The following is a 12975-nucleotide window of genomic DNA, read 5'->3' on the forward strand; positions in this document are numbered from 1 at the left end:
GGGGGTTCCACCCTCAACCAGGGGAGGAAAGTTCGCAGGGGGAGCCCCAGATGTCCCCGCGCGAACCTGCGGCCGCGAGAGCGCCCAGGAGCCCTCACCTGCCGGAAGCGATCCCGCACCCACAGCCCCGGCCGCCCCCCCACGGTCCCCTCCCTCGGTCCGGGTCCCGCACTGGACCTCGGAGTCCGAGCGCCCCGCCGCGGGGCGGAAGCAGCCTCTCCGCGCCGGCCCGCCCCGCCCGAGCAGCGGCGCCCCCGCGCGTCCACCGAGCCCCGGGCGCAGCACCGGCAGCGGCGCGGCACCTACTGTGCTTCCGCGGGGCGGCTCCCGCGTCCATTGTCTCGGCGGCGGCGGCGGCGGCGGCGGCGGGGGCGGGGCGGGGGCGGCGGCGCGGTCAGCGGCGGGCGGGGGGCTGGAGCCGGGGCCGGGGTCGCGGCCGGCGCTGGGGCAGCGTCGCCCCGCAGTTGGGCGGCCCGCCGCGGGCTGTGCGCGCTGACACTGCGCCCCGTGGAGGCGCCGCGCGCGGAGAGCGCTGTCACTCGTGCCGCCCGCACCACACCCCCTGCCCGCCCCGAGCGCGGAGGGGGCCGGGGGCGCGGGCTGCGCGGCGGCCGCAGGGTGAGGGGCGCTGGGTGCAGGGCGGGGCGCGGAGAGCGGGGTCCAGCCGGCGCACAGTGGGTCCCCAGCTCTCCCCGCGGGGATGCGGAGATGCGCGCGGTCGTCGCTCCCCTGCCTCCCCCTCCACGCCCCTCTGAGGCCCGGGCGGTGGGACTGCGGGGGTGGGGGGCGCCGGGGACCGCTTCCCCACCCAAGGGCTGGGCGCTTTGGTGCAGCAAGAAGGGGGTGTTTGCCCGGCTTCACCCCTCCCCCAAGAGGGAAGGTGGCGAGTGCAGAAAGCCGCACAAGTGTCCAGATCTGGTGGGGTGAGGGATGCCTCCCCCACCAGGCACCAGACCCCTCAGAGTTCCGCAGGGTGGGGGAGGGGCGCTGCCCAGGGCTCTCCACGAACTGGGAACTCCCTGCTGGAGAGAGGACCAAGGGGCGCTGCCTCCCCTCCCCAAACTGGCCTCCTACAAGGAGGCCACAGCCTCAGCTTCTGCTCCCCTCACACTGCTGGAGGGCCCCCAAAGCAGCCACAGAGACAAGCCCTGAGCCCTTGGGGACCCTCCCTCCCAGGACGTCCCCACCAGACCAGGCTTCTTGGGAGCACCCTCTCTGCCCCACCTCACACCCTCTTCTGCAGCGGACAGTGGTGGAGGAGGGGGGGGTCAAGACAGATCCACAGAACATGTCCAGCTGGGCAACAGCTTCCAGAAAGGCCAAGACTCCCAGCAGCTGGCCCTGGTGCAGCCTTAACAGTAGATGGGATGCAGGCTCCTGTGCCGGCTCCCCCCAGACCAACCTAGCTTCAGCCCAACCCCTCCTTCTCTGGGCCTGTTTCTCCAGGTGGAAGACCTCCTGGTTCCTCAGGTTCTCTGCACACCCTGCCCCCAGCACGGCCCCCGCCAGAGGCCCAGTGCCCAGGATAAGGCACGGCCACTGCTCCTTTGTCCCCTCCCCGTGCCTGCCCAGGACCTTGAGAGGCGTGAGAGGGCAAAAGCACACATCAGATGGACAAGTGACAGAGCCTCTGGGACATGCTCGGGAACCTTCAGGAACCACACCCAGACCAGGAAGGGTCTCTTTCTTGGGGCCTCATGGCGTTTGGGGATCATACCCGTGGGTACCCTCACTCCTCAGCTTTAGAGATATCCCAGCAGGGGCCTGGGGGCTTCTTTCTGTGCTGGGCTCACCCCAGGCCCTCCAAGGCTCCCCTCAGAGTGGCAGCCCCAGGCGCCCCTGCCATCCACCACCTGGCTGAGAGTCCCCAGGGCTGGGGGCAGGCCAGAGTAGTCAACACCTCCAACCATGCCCACCTGCACCCCTTTTCCCTGGTGGCGTGGGGCTCAGCTGGAGAAGGAGGTGGCTGTCCAGGGGCACAGAGACACCAGTCCTGGGGGTGGGGCTGCCTGAGCTTGGCAGCACCCCAGCAGGCCATGGGGGTGTGGCCCCGGGAGGAGGGTGCATGTGCCCAGAGAACCCAGGGACAGACAGATGATGAGAACAGAGAAACCTGGACTCCTCCTGCTCAGAACAAAACTGGGGTGCAGATCGGAAACCAGGAAAGAAACCTGCCTTCTGAGCCACAGACTGCAAACCTGGTGAGGAAGGGAGGGTATCCAGGCAGGCGGGGTCCAGGGCCTCTGGGAGGGGGTGTCTGGTGTATGCATCTGCCCACCATGACCGCTAGGTCCTCTGTCTACCCACTGCCCACTCCCAGAGCCCTCCATCACCCCGACTGAGGACTGCCCTGGCCGGTCTTCCTTTTCCACATCTCCCAGACCCACTCTGGCCTCCAGCCTCCCCCAGGCCCACCCCACCAGGCTGTTTCTGGCTTCAAACCCTCAAGAACCCCAATCTCCTGTCCCGCAAGATCAGACCCTTGAGCCTGACACCCAGGGGAACCCCTGCCTTGGTTTCCAGGGCCTGGAGCAAGGCACCTCCTCCAGGAAGCCTTTCCTGCTCACCTTGTCCCTCACGTCACCCTCTCTGAGACTACAGCATCCACAGTCTGAGCCAGAGAACTTCACATGCAGTGTCACAAGGGCCTTGCCCTTGTTGTGGATCTTGCTGCCCAGGAAAATCATGAGGTCCCTGAGGGCAGGGCACCATGTGCCCACTGTTCTCCCATACGCATAGGCTGGACCCAGCTTCAGGTCAGCCTCAGGCGTGTGTCCACTTGTCCTTGGCAGAGAGGGGTCCAGCCGGACTGACCAGCTGCCCTCTGGACACTGAGACTGTCCCAAGGGACAGCGCTGCCCGCTCCGGAGTAACAGGTGCGGAGCGAGGGCCCAGTGAGGACACACAGGCCCAGAGAGGCACTCGGGGAGGCAGCCAGGGGCACAGCAAGTGCGGGGTGGCGGGGAGGGGGGAGGGGGGAGCAAGTGCACACGCCGAATCAATAAGCCTAATTGGGTAAATGTGCAATTCTCAACTGGCTAAATTTAGAAAGTGTGTGTTTCATTTTTCACCAGCATCTGGTCTTAAGACGTCCCGTTCTCAATCAGAACTGAAGACAGTGTAGAGGGATCAGAGCTCCTGCTTCCCACACAGAGTCTGGAGCCCGGGGACAGACCCCAGTCAGGCTTGGGCAGCGTTGGCCCAGGTGCTGCCAGTGTCTCCACGTGTACAGGAGAAGCCACAGGCAGCCTGGCCCCTGGCATAAGCATCTTGCAGCGCCAAAGTGGTGCCACCAGAGGAGGGGTGAGGACACACAGGGAGGGCTATCTCTGATGAGCCAAGGGTCTCGACAGGCACTGCTAGCCCTCAGGATCACAAACCCCCAATGCCACAGAGGAGGCACCTGCCCCAGGCTCCTGGATACCAAGTCTCCTGCCCCAAAGGGCCTCTGTCATTAGATGTGGTTGGGGGTGTTTCCATGTCACTCTGGCAGGTCAGGGCTGGGTCATGGCTGAGTCTTATAAGGCCAGAGTCTCGGCCCCTCTAGGCCAGCCCAGACCCCTGAGCAGGGCAGCTGTGTCAGGAAGGTGGGGGTTGGAAATGACCCCAGGGCAAACCCCTGTATCCCATGTGGAGACAGACAGTCTGGAGAAGCACAGCTCCTCCCAGTCCTCCCCGTGGGTACCCCAACCCTGTACCCATTGCCCCAGCCCTGCTTCTGCCTTCGCCTGGAGGTGGTAGGGGGCTGGGGGGGGAGCTCTGGGGAAGGGGAGCAGTGGGGAGTATGTCTTGGGGAGGGGGGAGGAGGCAAGTGGGAGAGGAGGGCCAGGGTACAAGGAAGGCCCTCCCGTGGATGGGTCTCAGCCACCCCAGTGTCTGTGGAGCAGGGGACACTGGGCCCTGGCCCCCTGCTCAGCCCTGAGACTGTGGCCCTGGCGGCTAGGCTGACTGTTCTGTGCTTACTGCCTCACTCCCACTGGCTTGCTCACTTGCTCACACATTCCTACAACCCTGCATGTCCCCAGGGCACCCAGGTGGGTGGCTAGGAATTCAGTGTGACTTCATCCCAAGACCCCCCGCCCTGGAAGAGGCCTCTGCCAACTGACTGGCATGACACATGCACCCAAACAACTCCCCACGCAGTTTACAAAAAGTGTAACCGCTGACACCAGGTGGGTTCTTAGAGAGGCATAGCAGGAGGGGGCCCCAGATGGGGGCGCTGAGCTTTACCCCATCGGGGTGGGGAAAGCAGAGGCAGAGGGGCTGAGGGAGAGGCAGGGGAGGGAGGCAAGGACCAGGGCCAGATCACTAAGGGTCTTAGAGATAAAAGCAAGGAGTTGTTCATAGGTCAGGTCTAGAGTATCATTGGGATATGTGGTTTGAGGTGGGGGGAGGAGGGCAGAAAGGGGGGATGGGGTACTGCAGGAAGCAGGCCGTCTGGCTGTGGGCCCCTGCTAAGCCTGGGCACCAGATACACAGGTGTTTCAGACAGGGCGTGGCCATAGAGGTAGAGGAATGTGAGGGGACCCAAGACAACACTGAGAGTAGGATCGGGGCTACAGGACATGGAGTGCTATTTGCTCAGACTAGAGGCTGTGGGGAGGTCTGGGGCAGAGCCATCCAAGCCAATTGGTTTGAGAGGTTCAGGCCAGGCAGGCCTAGGTGAGCCAGGGGAGCAGTGAGCTGGGCACCGTGAATGGGGTGGCCCCCGTGGGAGAGGACCTGCCAGCATGGCTGGGAGCAGGGCTGCCTGGCCGATGCTTGTCTACGCTGGTGCTGGCTGGAAAGAAAGCCCCAGAAGACCCTTCTGTCCCACGGGCCAGGTCTGGGCTCGCTCTTCCCTCCCTGACTGCTCTGGGCAGAGGGCCTGAGCCAGCACATGTTGAGTGCCGGCTGTATGCCAGCCCAAGGGGGCCGCCCTGCCCTCAGGGCTCTGGGCTCCCCGGCAGGTCCTCCAGGGACACACCGCTCATGCCCTACGCCTTTCCTCAGCGGGCAGCTGGCAACAGGGACAGGGCTGGGATGCTTGCCCAGCCCCCGGGGGGATGGAGGGAGGAGGGGAACTCACTTCCCGCTCTGAGCCCAGCTCTGTAACTCAGCCCTGTACTGTGCAGAGCAGGAGCCCCCAGGCTTGGGGCAGAGCCACTGTGGGCTCAAACCCCATTGTGAGGACCTGCTGCCAGCACCTCCCTCCCCAGGCTCTGCACACACACAGGGAGATCCTGCCCCCTAAAGTAGGAGCCTCATCAGAGGACACCCCTTCACGAACTGGGGCCTGTTCCCCAGCCCCTGTAGAGAGCATCCCCACCTTACAAACACCTTCCTAGCCTCAGTGAACCCAGACACATGTTCAGCCTGATGCTGGCAGGACTGGCTCCCTCCTGCGTGCCAGGGTGGTCAGAGCCAGCCCCCACCCCACGAGACTCTGGGCTCAGAGTATCAGGCTGTGGGCTTCCCTGGCCCCACTGACAAAATGCCCCAAAACCACATTTCCTCCCTGTAGGAAGCAACTCCCTGACCGCCAGCCATAGCAACCTCCAGCCTATCCTGTCCAATGGCCTCCAGCCAGGTTGCAGACCAGCCCCAGCGGCAAGCCGTGACCCCTTCCCTGCTCCCTGATGTGGAGTCACCCTTCCTGGCCTAGCCCGGGGCCACTTGCCTCCCTGCAGACCAGGCAGGAGTATCCCAGTCTGCCTGGCTCCCCATCTGCTGGCAAAGCCAGGTCTCCATCCTGGGGACCCCCACTGTGGCAGGTGTCAGGCTCGAGATCCATGGGTAGCTGGGAGCCGCCAGCCCCACGTGCATCAGAAGGAATCTCCTCTCTGCAGCCAGCTTTGGGCTGTGGGAAGACTCTGCTCCCAGGGGACCCCAACCAGGGGGCACAGGTCTCCCTGCCGGTCCAGAGTGGACTCCCAGGGACATAGCAACTCATAGCTGCATTCGCCCAATCTGGCCAGTCCTCACGATGACAAGAAGTATCAGTGCACATGGCGTCTGGGAGAGGCCTGCTGGGTCCCAGAGGGGACGCAGCCAGCAGGGTTCCAGGAAACCCAGAAGCATGGCCTGTCTCTACTTGCTGAAGAGCAGAGACCCTGCCCACGCTCTCCCCCGACTGGAGATTTGAACTGGTCACCTGAGAGAACTGTGTCTAAGTGAAGAACTGATAGGTAGCAAGTGCGGGGACCCCAGAGGGAAGCAGACGTGTTCCGAGTACTTGCATCGGTCACACCATCTCGTACTCACAGGCACAGGGTGTGACTTTACCTTCCAAACCCTGGCTGCTCTCTGGACTCACAGCTGCCTGAAAGGAATGTGTCCCTGCCTGGGGAGTGAGGGAGCCTGGAGCAGCCTCGGATTGCCAGGAAGGTGAGTGCACTCACTGTCTCAGGGTGGGGGACAGGGAGGCCTCTGACTCCAGGCAGGGCTGACCCTGGAAAGGCAGCCGTGAGGCCACAGCTTCTGCTCAGGCCTCCCACCCTGTCCACTGGCCGCTTAGCCAGAGGCCTGAGCTTCAGAGTCAGCACACACATCAGATACCACTGCATGCAGCGGGAAAGACACACACCTGTACGGAAGCAGCACGGACCAGCCACGTTATCTGTGACTGCGGCACTCACAGGCTCCTAGACACTTGGTGGTGGCTATTGTGCCACATCTGCCTGACTGTGAGGCAGCCACTGAAAATCAGGCCTCAGAAGAAAATCAATGGGTTTGAAGGGACGTAGGCTGTGTCCCAGCCCCAGGGCAGGGCTCCTCGGGGGAGGGTGCAGGGCCCCCGCACAGAACCTCCCAGGAAGGTGCCAGCAGTAGTGACCCATCTTGCTTCTTCTCCACATTTTCCCATATTTTCCAAAGTACCTCCTCTGAGCAAATTTTGCTTCTTGCTTTCATAGTCAGGAAAAGAAATCAGAACAAGACTACCGACCTAGAGTGGGTGGGAGGTCCCTGGGGAGCCCATGGATCTGAACACACTTTGAAGATCCACACATCCCGCTGCCCCCTCAGAGACTCACGCTTGCATCCCCCCCCAGCTGCACGGGCCCTGAGGCTGCTTCAGCACCACCTCTCCAGCCCTGGCTCGGGAGGCACACAGGAGGCACGCAGGCCTGGACACGCGCTCGACCTCTCTGTCCTGGGCACCCGCAGCTCAGCTCCAAGCCCAGCTGTGTCTCCGCAGCCCCAGCCAAGCCCTGGAGATGCCCAGAGAGGTGCTGGGGGGACTGCTGCCCCCGCTCCACGAGACCAGCCGCTCCAGGTACACACACGCCATCCAGCCTAAGAGTCCTGGCTGTCTCTGGTCCCTTGGCTGGTCGGCTCCAACACTATGATCTCGTACACCCAGCAGCATCCTGACGTTCTGGCCAATCCTCCCCAGGCCAGACCCTCTCTGGAAATCATGCTGCATGAGCTTGAGCTAGTGACTGAACGGCTCTGAGCATCGCTGTGCTGCATCAGCACCCCAGCACGGTGCTGGCCCAGGCCTGGGCCTCAGGCTAGACAGGGCACCATGGAAGGAGGACCCCATCCTCCTCAGCTCAATGGCTCAGCATCCAAGGTGGGGCTGTGGAGGGGGGCAGCTCAAAAGAGCCTCCCCACCTGTGAGTTCGTGGGCCGCCCGAGCCCTGTTCTGCCAGCAAAGCTCTGGCTGCTCCAGACGGCCCATCCTCGAAGACGTGGACACACAGGGGTCGACTGCAGAGCCCCTGGGGCAGATCCTCCTGAGGTCTCCCACTGCAGCCCCCTCCTCACCTGGCTATAGGAGCTGCAGCTCTCAGGTCAGCCAGGCAGCTCAGCAACCCAGGGAAGCATCCACTGCAGCTCCCAAGAAGGCAGGTGTCCCCTGAGGAACCACTGCCCCCACAGCCCCAGCTCCTTCAGGGGTGCCTTTGCAGTTGTCCTGTGCACGCACGCCCCCTGGGGGCCGTGGATGCACCCGAAGCCCCAAGGCCCCAGCCTCCAAAGCCCTGGAGGGAGTGCCAGTCTGTTGACTAGGTGGTTAGAGGGGAACCACGCTCACTCACCCCCTGCAGAGCATGTCCTTTGTGTCCAGCCTGATCCTGCCTGCCTCGCCTGCCCCTTGCTGCCTGACATCCTGGACCCCAGAGGCATCAAGAGGGGGTCACTCGCAGAGCCTGGTGCAAGTGCTGTAAGGACTAGGGAGGAGCCCCAACTGGGTAGCTCAGGTGTTCAGCACCCCCTGGGAGGGTCCTCTGGCCGCAGGTCTCTCAGAGCCTGTCCCCAGCTCTCATCACCCTCATCCTCAGAACATCAGGGAGAAGCTCATTAACATTGTCCCAAACCTTTACTACGTAGCTTTAAGTGACACCGGGGGCCACAGGTGCAGGAGGACTGGGGTAAGCAGTCTGCTGTGGGAGCTGCCTTCCTACCTGACACCTTCCCACTGTCCCAGCCCTGGTCCCCGGCCCCCTAGCGTCCCCCCACCCAGCTCCAGTAGGAAGCCAGACTCTCTCCCCCTGGAACCTGGGGCCTACACCCCATCATGGACCCCGTGACCTTGAGTCCCAGTGGGGCCAGCAGAGCAGGTGCCAGCTAGTGGCTCCATGCAAGCCACTGCCCCAGGTCCTGAAGCCCAAGAGGCTAGGGCCCCAGAGCAGACCCCAGACACACAGCCACCTGCTCCCACTCTGGGACAGAAGGGGCATCAGTGAGGCAGGTGCTATGGCTCATAGGGACCTGGACACACTTCAGACCAAAGCCAGAGGAGCCTCCTGACTGCCAGGGGACAGAACGTGCAGCCACGGACAGTCCCCAAACAGTCTCCAGGACCTGCTGACCTGCTCCACAGGCTTGGAGATGGTCTCTAGGCCCCAGGACTTCTCCTGCCCTATTGGCTGGAAAGCCTCCCTTTGCTCAGTGGTACTGCCTCAGGGAGCCTTCTGGAAGGACGTCTAGGGCCAAACCCAAACACTCCTACCCCAGTCCTGGGCCAGAACCAAGCACAGGGCTGGTCTCACATCAATCAGCAAGCCATGCATGGAGAGGCACAAGGAGCACAAGGAGGGGATGGGGGAGCACGAGGAGGGGACAGGGAAGGGATGGGGAGCACAAGGAGGGGATGGGAAGCATGGGGAGGGAACAGGGAGCATGGGGAGGGGACAGAGAGCACAGGGAGGGGACAGCAGTCAGAGGGTAGAGCCCATTCCTCCCCCCTAGCTCCTGGCCCCACTGCTTCCCCTCAGGGCCTGCCTGGGCTCTGCAGCCTCCACTCCCCCCCTACCCCTCACTCCCCACCCCCTACCCCCCAATGTCCATCCCAGACTGAGCTGAGCAGGAGCCCCAGAACCTGGGCAGGGGGCTGTGGGCCTCTGAGCAGACGTGTCCCCTCGGTGGCGGAGACCTGTTGGGGCTTGTCTGGGGAATGTAGGAGAACAAGCTGGGTCCGGCCCTTCGGGGTACAGAGCACGTGCACACAGCCCGCTCTACACGCACGCACCCACATGTGCACAGACCCTTATGGTGTGCATGCCAGTTCCCACCATGCACACATGCCCTCACTCATGTCCACTGCTGCTACCCTGGGGGAACCCCCAAGCAAGCAGCGGAGAGCCTCGAAAGAGCGGGTCCTCATGTGCTCACACACTCACATACGCACATGCACACACCATCTCACTGAGATGCACGCCTGTCTCATGCTTGCAAAGCCCTGCTGGCTGGGCCTCTCACCCTGTGACACCCCCTCACCCCCCCGCCGGCTATGGCTTTCCCCACCTCCAGGAGAGCTGAGTCAGGGTCCCACCAGTTGCTGCGTCTGCTGAGGAAGAGCCAGGGCCCCCACACGGGGCGGGCAGAGCTGACCTGCTGCTGCTCAGAGGCAGAAGCGGAGAGGACCAGCAGCACCCCAGGGCTCTCTGCACAGAGTGGGCACTAGCAGCCTCCCGGGCTCCCAACCCACCCCAGGGCAGCAGCCCCCAGGTCTGGGGCTGGCAGGACCCAGCCCGCACGGGGCAACTCAGCCCCGACCTGAGGCCCCTGGGCTGTGGACGGCTCCACACACCGTCCACATGCCCACATGCTGGGCACTCAGGACAAGGCACCAACCATCCTGCGGTGGAGGGGGAAGCCTCTCACTTCTCCGGAGCCTGGGCCCCGCCTGCAGGCTCACACCCTAGTGGTATGTAATTCTTCCACGTGGGCAGATCATGGCGTGGTACGGAGCAAATTATACAGCAGGAGAGACATGAGCCGTGTCGACGGGGAGGGATGGGCACCGCCAGGGCCCCCACCTCTTGGGTAGGGGTTCTCACACCTGGCCAGGCTCACCTGTATACCTAAACACCTGTGTGATTCCAAATATTAGAAAGTAATATACCACAAAGAGAAGGTGGTGGTTCCAGGGCAAATTCACGTGGCAGGACCTCATCTAGCCATGCACCCAATGTGCACGTTATACTCCCATCTCTTCTGAACTTGAGAGAGGAGACGGTGTGCTCTATTCCAGAGACTACAGACATCTCTGCCAACAGGCTCAGAAATGCCAAGAGCCTCCCTGGGATGCACAGCCCAGCTGTGCTGAGGACCCCGAGCTGGCCCAGGTCCCCAGGGCCTGACTGAGATAGACAGGGCTGGGGGGCCAGCTGGCAGCCCCAAAGCTGTCTCCCTAATAGGAAAGTCTGTTCGTCTGCCACTCCCTGCTCTGGCCCTGGAGGGGGGAACAGGCCCAGGGCAGCAGGGGCAGGGTATGACCTTGTTCTCCCACCCCTAGCCCCAGCCCTGGGAGAAGCCTGTGTCTTGCCTCTGCCCAAAGCCCCTGAGAGCCCCCCTTGAACAACTCGAGCTGTCACAGTTCCTGTTAAGCCTGAGGAAAGCCAGGGACCTTGGGTGGGGCCACCTCAGCCCCCAGCAAAGACGTGTCACCCTGTGCACTGGGGCAGGTGCACACCAGCCACTCCCGGCATCGCGTGTGGGGTTCCCTGCCCACGGCAGCCCACCTGCTCTGGGGGACCAAGCTGGGAAAGCCGGACTCAGCGCCACAACAGCATCTGACCAGAGGCTTCACTCACCCACAGGCAGAACATTGATGTTCAGGAAATGCCGTCCACTCTCCAGCCTGGGCCCTGGGTCCTCTGGCGGGGGAGCCATCTCGGAGGGGTGGAGGCTCCCGGTGGTGAGAGATGGCGCCGGCCTGGGTCACCAGCTGGAGCTGGCCACCCGCAGGAGGCAGGAGGGGGCTGCTGTCAGGTCCCTCTGTCCCCCTCTGGAGCAGAGGCTGGGTGTGGGGCTCATGACACACCTAGAGAGAGCAGGGCAGCAGGCGGGTGAGGCCAGGCCAGCCGTGCAAGGATGGGCTGGGATGGCAGGGGCTGCTGAGGGGCGGCCCAGCTCAGCATCCCTCACAGATGAGCAGCCCACGGGGCGGGGGGGGTGGGGGTGGCGGGGGGATAAGCGGGTGCAGCCGGAGGCCCGGTCGCCACGGCAATGGCTCTATCACCAGAGCGTGACCCTCGCTCTGTGCTGGGGCTTTTCCACAGCTCAAGGAAGTTCAAAGGCAAGACAGGCATCACTTCACAGAAATCAGCCAGTTCCCCTGCTGTGGAGATGCTGGAGGTGCCGGCCTGGCCTGGGCCTCAGTGGGACGACCCCGGAGCCCAGGAGCAGGGAGGATGCTGCCCCGGCGGGCCCACAGCTCTTGGCACTCACTGCACTATCACCCCCACCCAGCCCTGGGGCTCAGGCCCTTTCGGCCACCTGACTGTCTGCCCAGGGGTTGGAGCCGCTCCTTCTCCAAGCCCCCAACAGGGCCCTGGGCTTGGCCTGCCTCCTGTGCTCTCCCCAGGCTCAGCCCCATGGGCCCCTGCTCAGGCTCCCCTCCTGCTTGGAGCCCCCACCACATCCATCCAGCTCCTCCTCGCACCCCCGACTCCTTCCAGAGACTTCCTCCTCCCTGGGGGCAGGGAGAGGCCGCAGAGGCCAGGATGGGAGGCCACAGGGCCCAAGACAGAGCTTCCAGGCCCACCCCTGTTGATATGGGGCATCAGGAGACCTGGGCCCTCCAGACCCAAGAGCCATGCTCTACCCAAGTAGGAAGAATGACAAGGTGGGCAGGCCCAGGCTCCCCAAGGTCTCTGTGGTCAGCCTGAGTGCATGACCCTCTCAAAGCCCAGGCCTCTGGGGCTCCTGCCTGCCTCCCAGAAGTCTGTCTCTCCCTCAGCCTGGCATGCGTCAGCCCCCAGGCCTCCACCTGGCCTATCCCCTCCTACTCCCTCCACGACCAGCAGGAGACCTGGAATCAGCCAGGAGCTCTCCGGGGTCCCACGCCCCAGAAGAGCAGAGGACGAGCGCCAGGCAGCCCTAAGGCCAGGGCACCCAGGACTCATGGGTCCCCTCCAGCCCCAGCCTGGTTGTGCCCACTACAGCCCTTCACAGGCCCACCCTGTGCTCCTGGTCTCCCCTCTGGACGCCCCAGCTCCAGGCTCACCAGCAGGCGTGGGGTCTCCCGGCCCAGGTTCACCTGAGGCAGCCAGACTGCAGCAGACCCTCAGCTCCACAGCCCACGAGGCCAGGGCAAGCAGCTCCCACCACGGTCCCAGCCGGCTACTGCCGGGTTCCCGAGCAGGCACGGCGGCTTCCTGCTGCAACGGGAGCCCGGGGTCCATGCCTGGACACGTCTATAAGAGCGGGCCGGGCGTGGGGCTCAGCGGGGCTGGCACAGTAGAACCTAATTAGGCAACAGTGCCACACCACAAGCCGAGGCACGGCCGTTAAGGACCATGAGGTCAGCCGTTGGCATGAGCCCGGCTGCACCTTGCCGTGTGAGCTGAGCCCATCACCACCTACCCCTGCCCCTCAAGTCACACTGGGGCCTCTTGTGGTGACCCCCTGCCAGCCACGCTGGACCCCCTACAGTCTCCGGGGCCTGCATCAGGATCAGCAGCCCTGTGGAATGGGGACTGCGGGCCGGGGGCTGTCCCCAGCTAAGCCTGCCCATCCTTGCATAGCCTCAGGTGAGGTGGGGGC

The 12975-nt window shown here is 63.9% G+C and overlaps 1 protein-coding gene across 1 annotated transcript in view; it reads right to left on the reverse strand.

Moving 5' to 3' along the window:
- Positions 1-12599, reverse strand: part of PLCH2 (phospholipase C eta 2) — a 65397-nt gene extending 52798 nt beyond the window's left edge. The window contains exons 1-2 of the mRNA XM_055306779.1: positions 12437-12599; positions 11022-11251 (exon numbers count right to left, since the gene is read on the reverse strand). Of these exons, the coding sequence (XP_055162754.1) occupies positions 11022-11100 (79 nt within the window). The 5' untranslated portion in view covers positions 11101-11251; positions 12437-12599. The remainder of the gene's footprint in view (positions 1-11021; positions 11252-12436) is intronic.
- Positions 12600-12975: the final 376 nt, after the last annotated feature.

The sequence above is a fragment of the Nyctereutes procyonoides genome, unplaced genomic scaffold (genome assembly GCF_905146905.1).
Source record: "Nyctereutes procyonoides isolate TBG_1078 unplaced genomic scaffold, NYPRO_anot_genome, whole genome shotgun sequence".
In the NCBI taxonomy this organism is placed as follows: domain Eukaryota; kingdom Metazoa; phylum Chordata; class Mammalia; order Carnivora; family Canidae; genus Nyctereutes; species Nyctereutes procyonoides.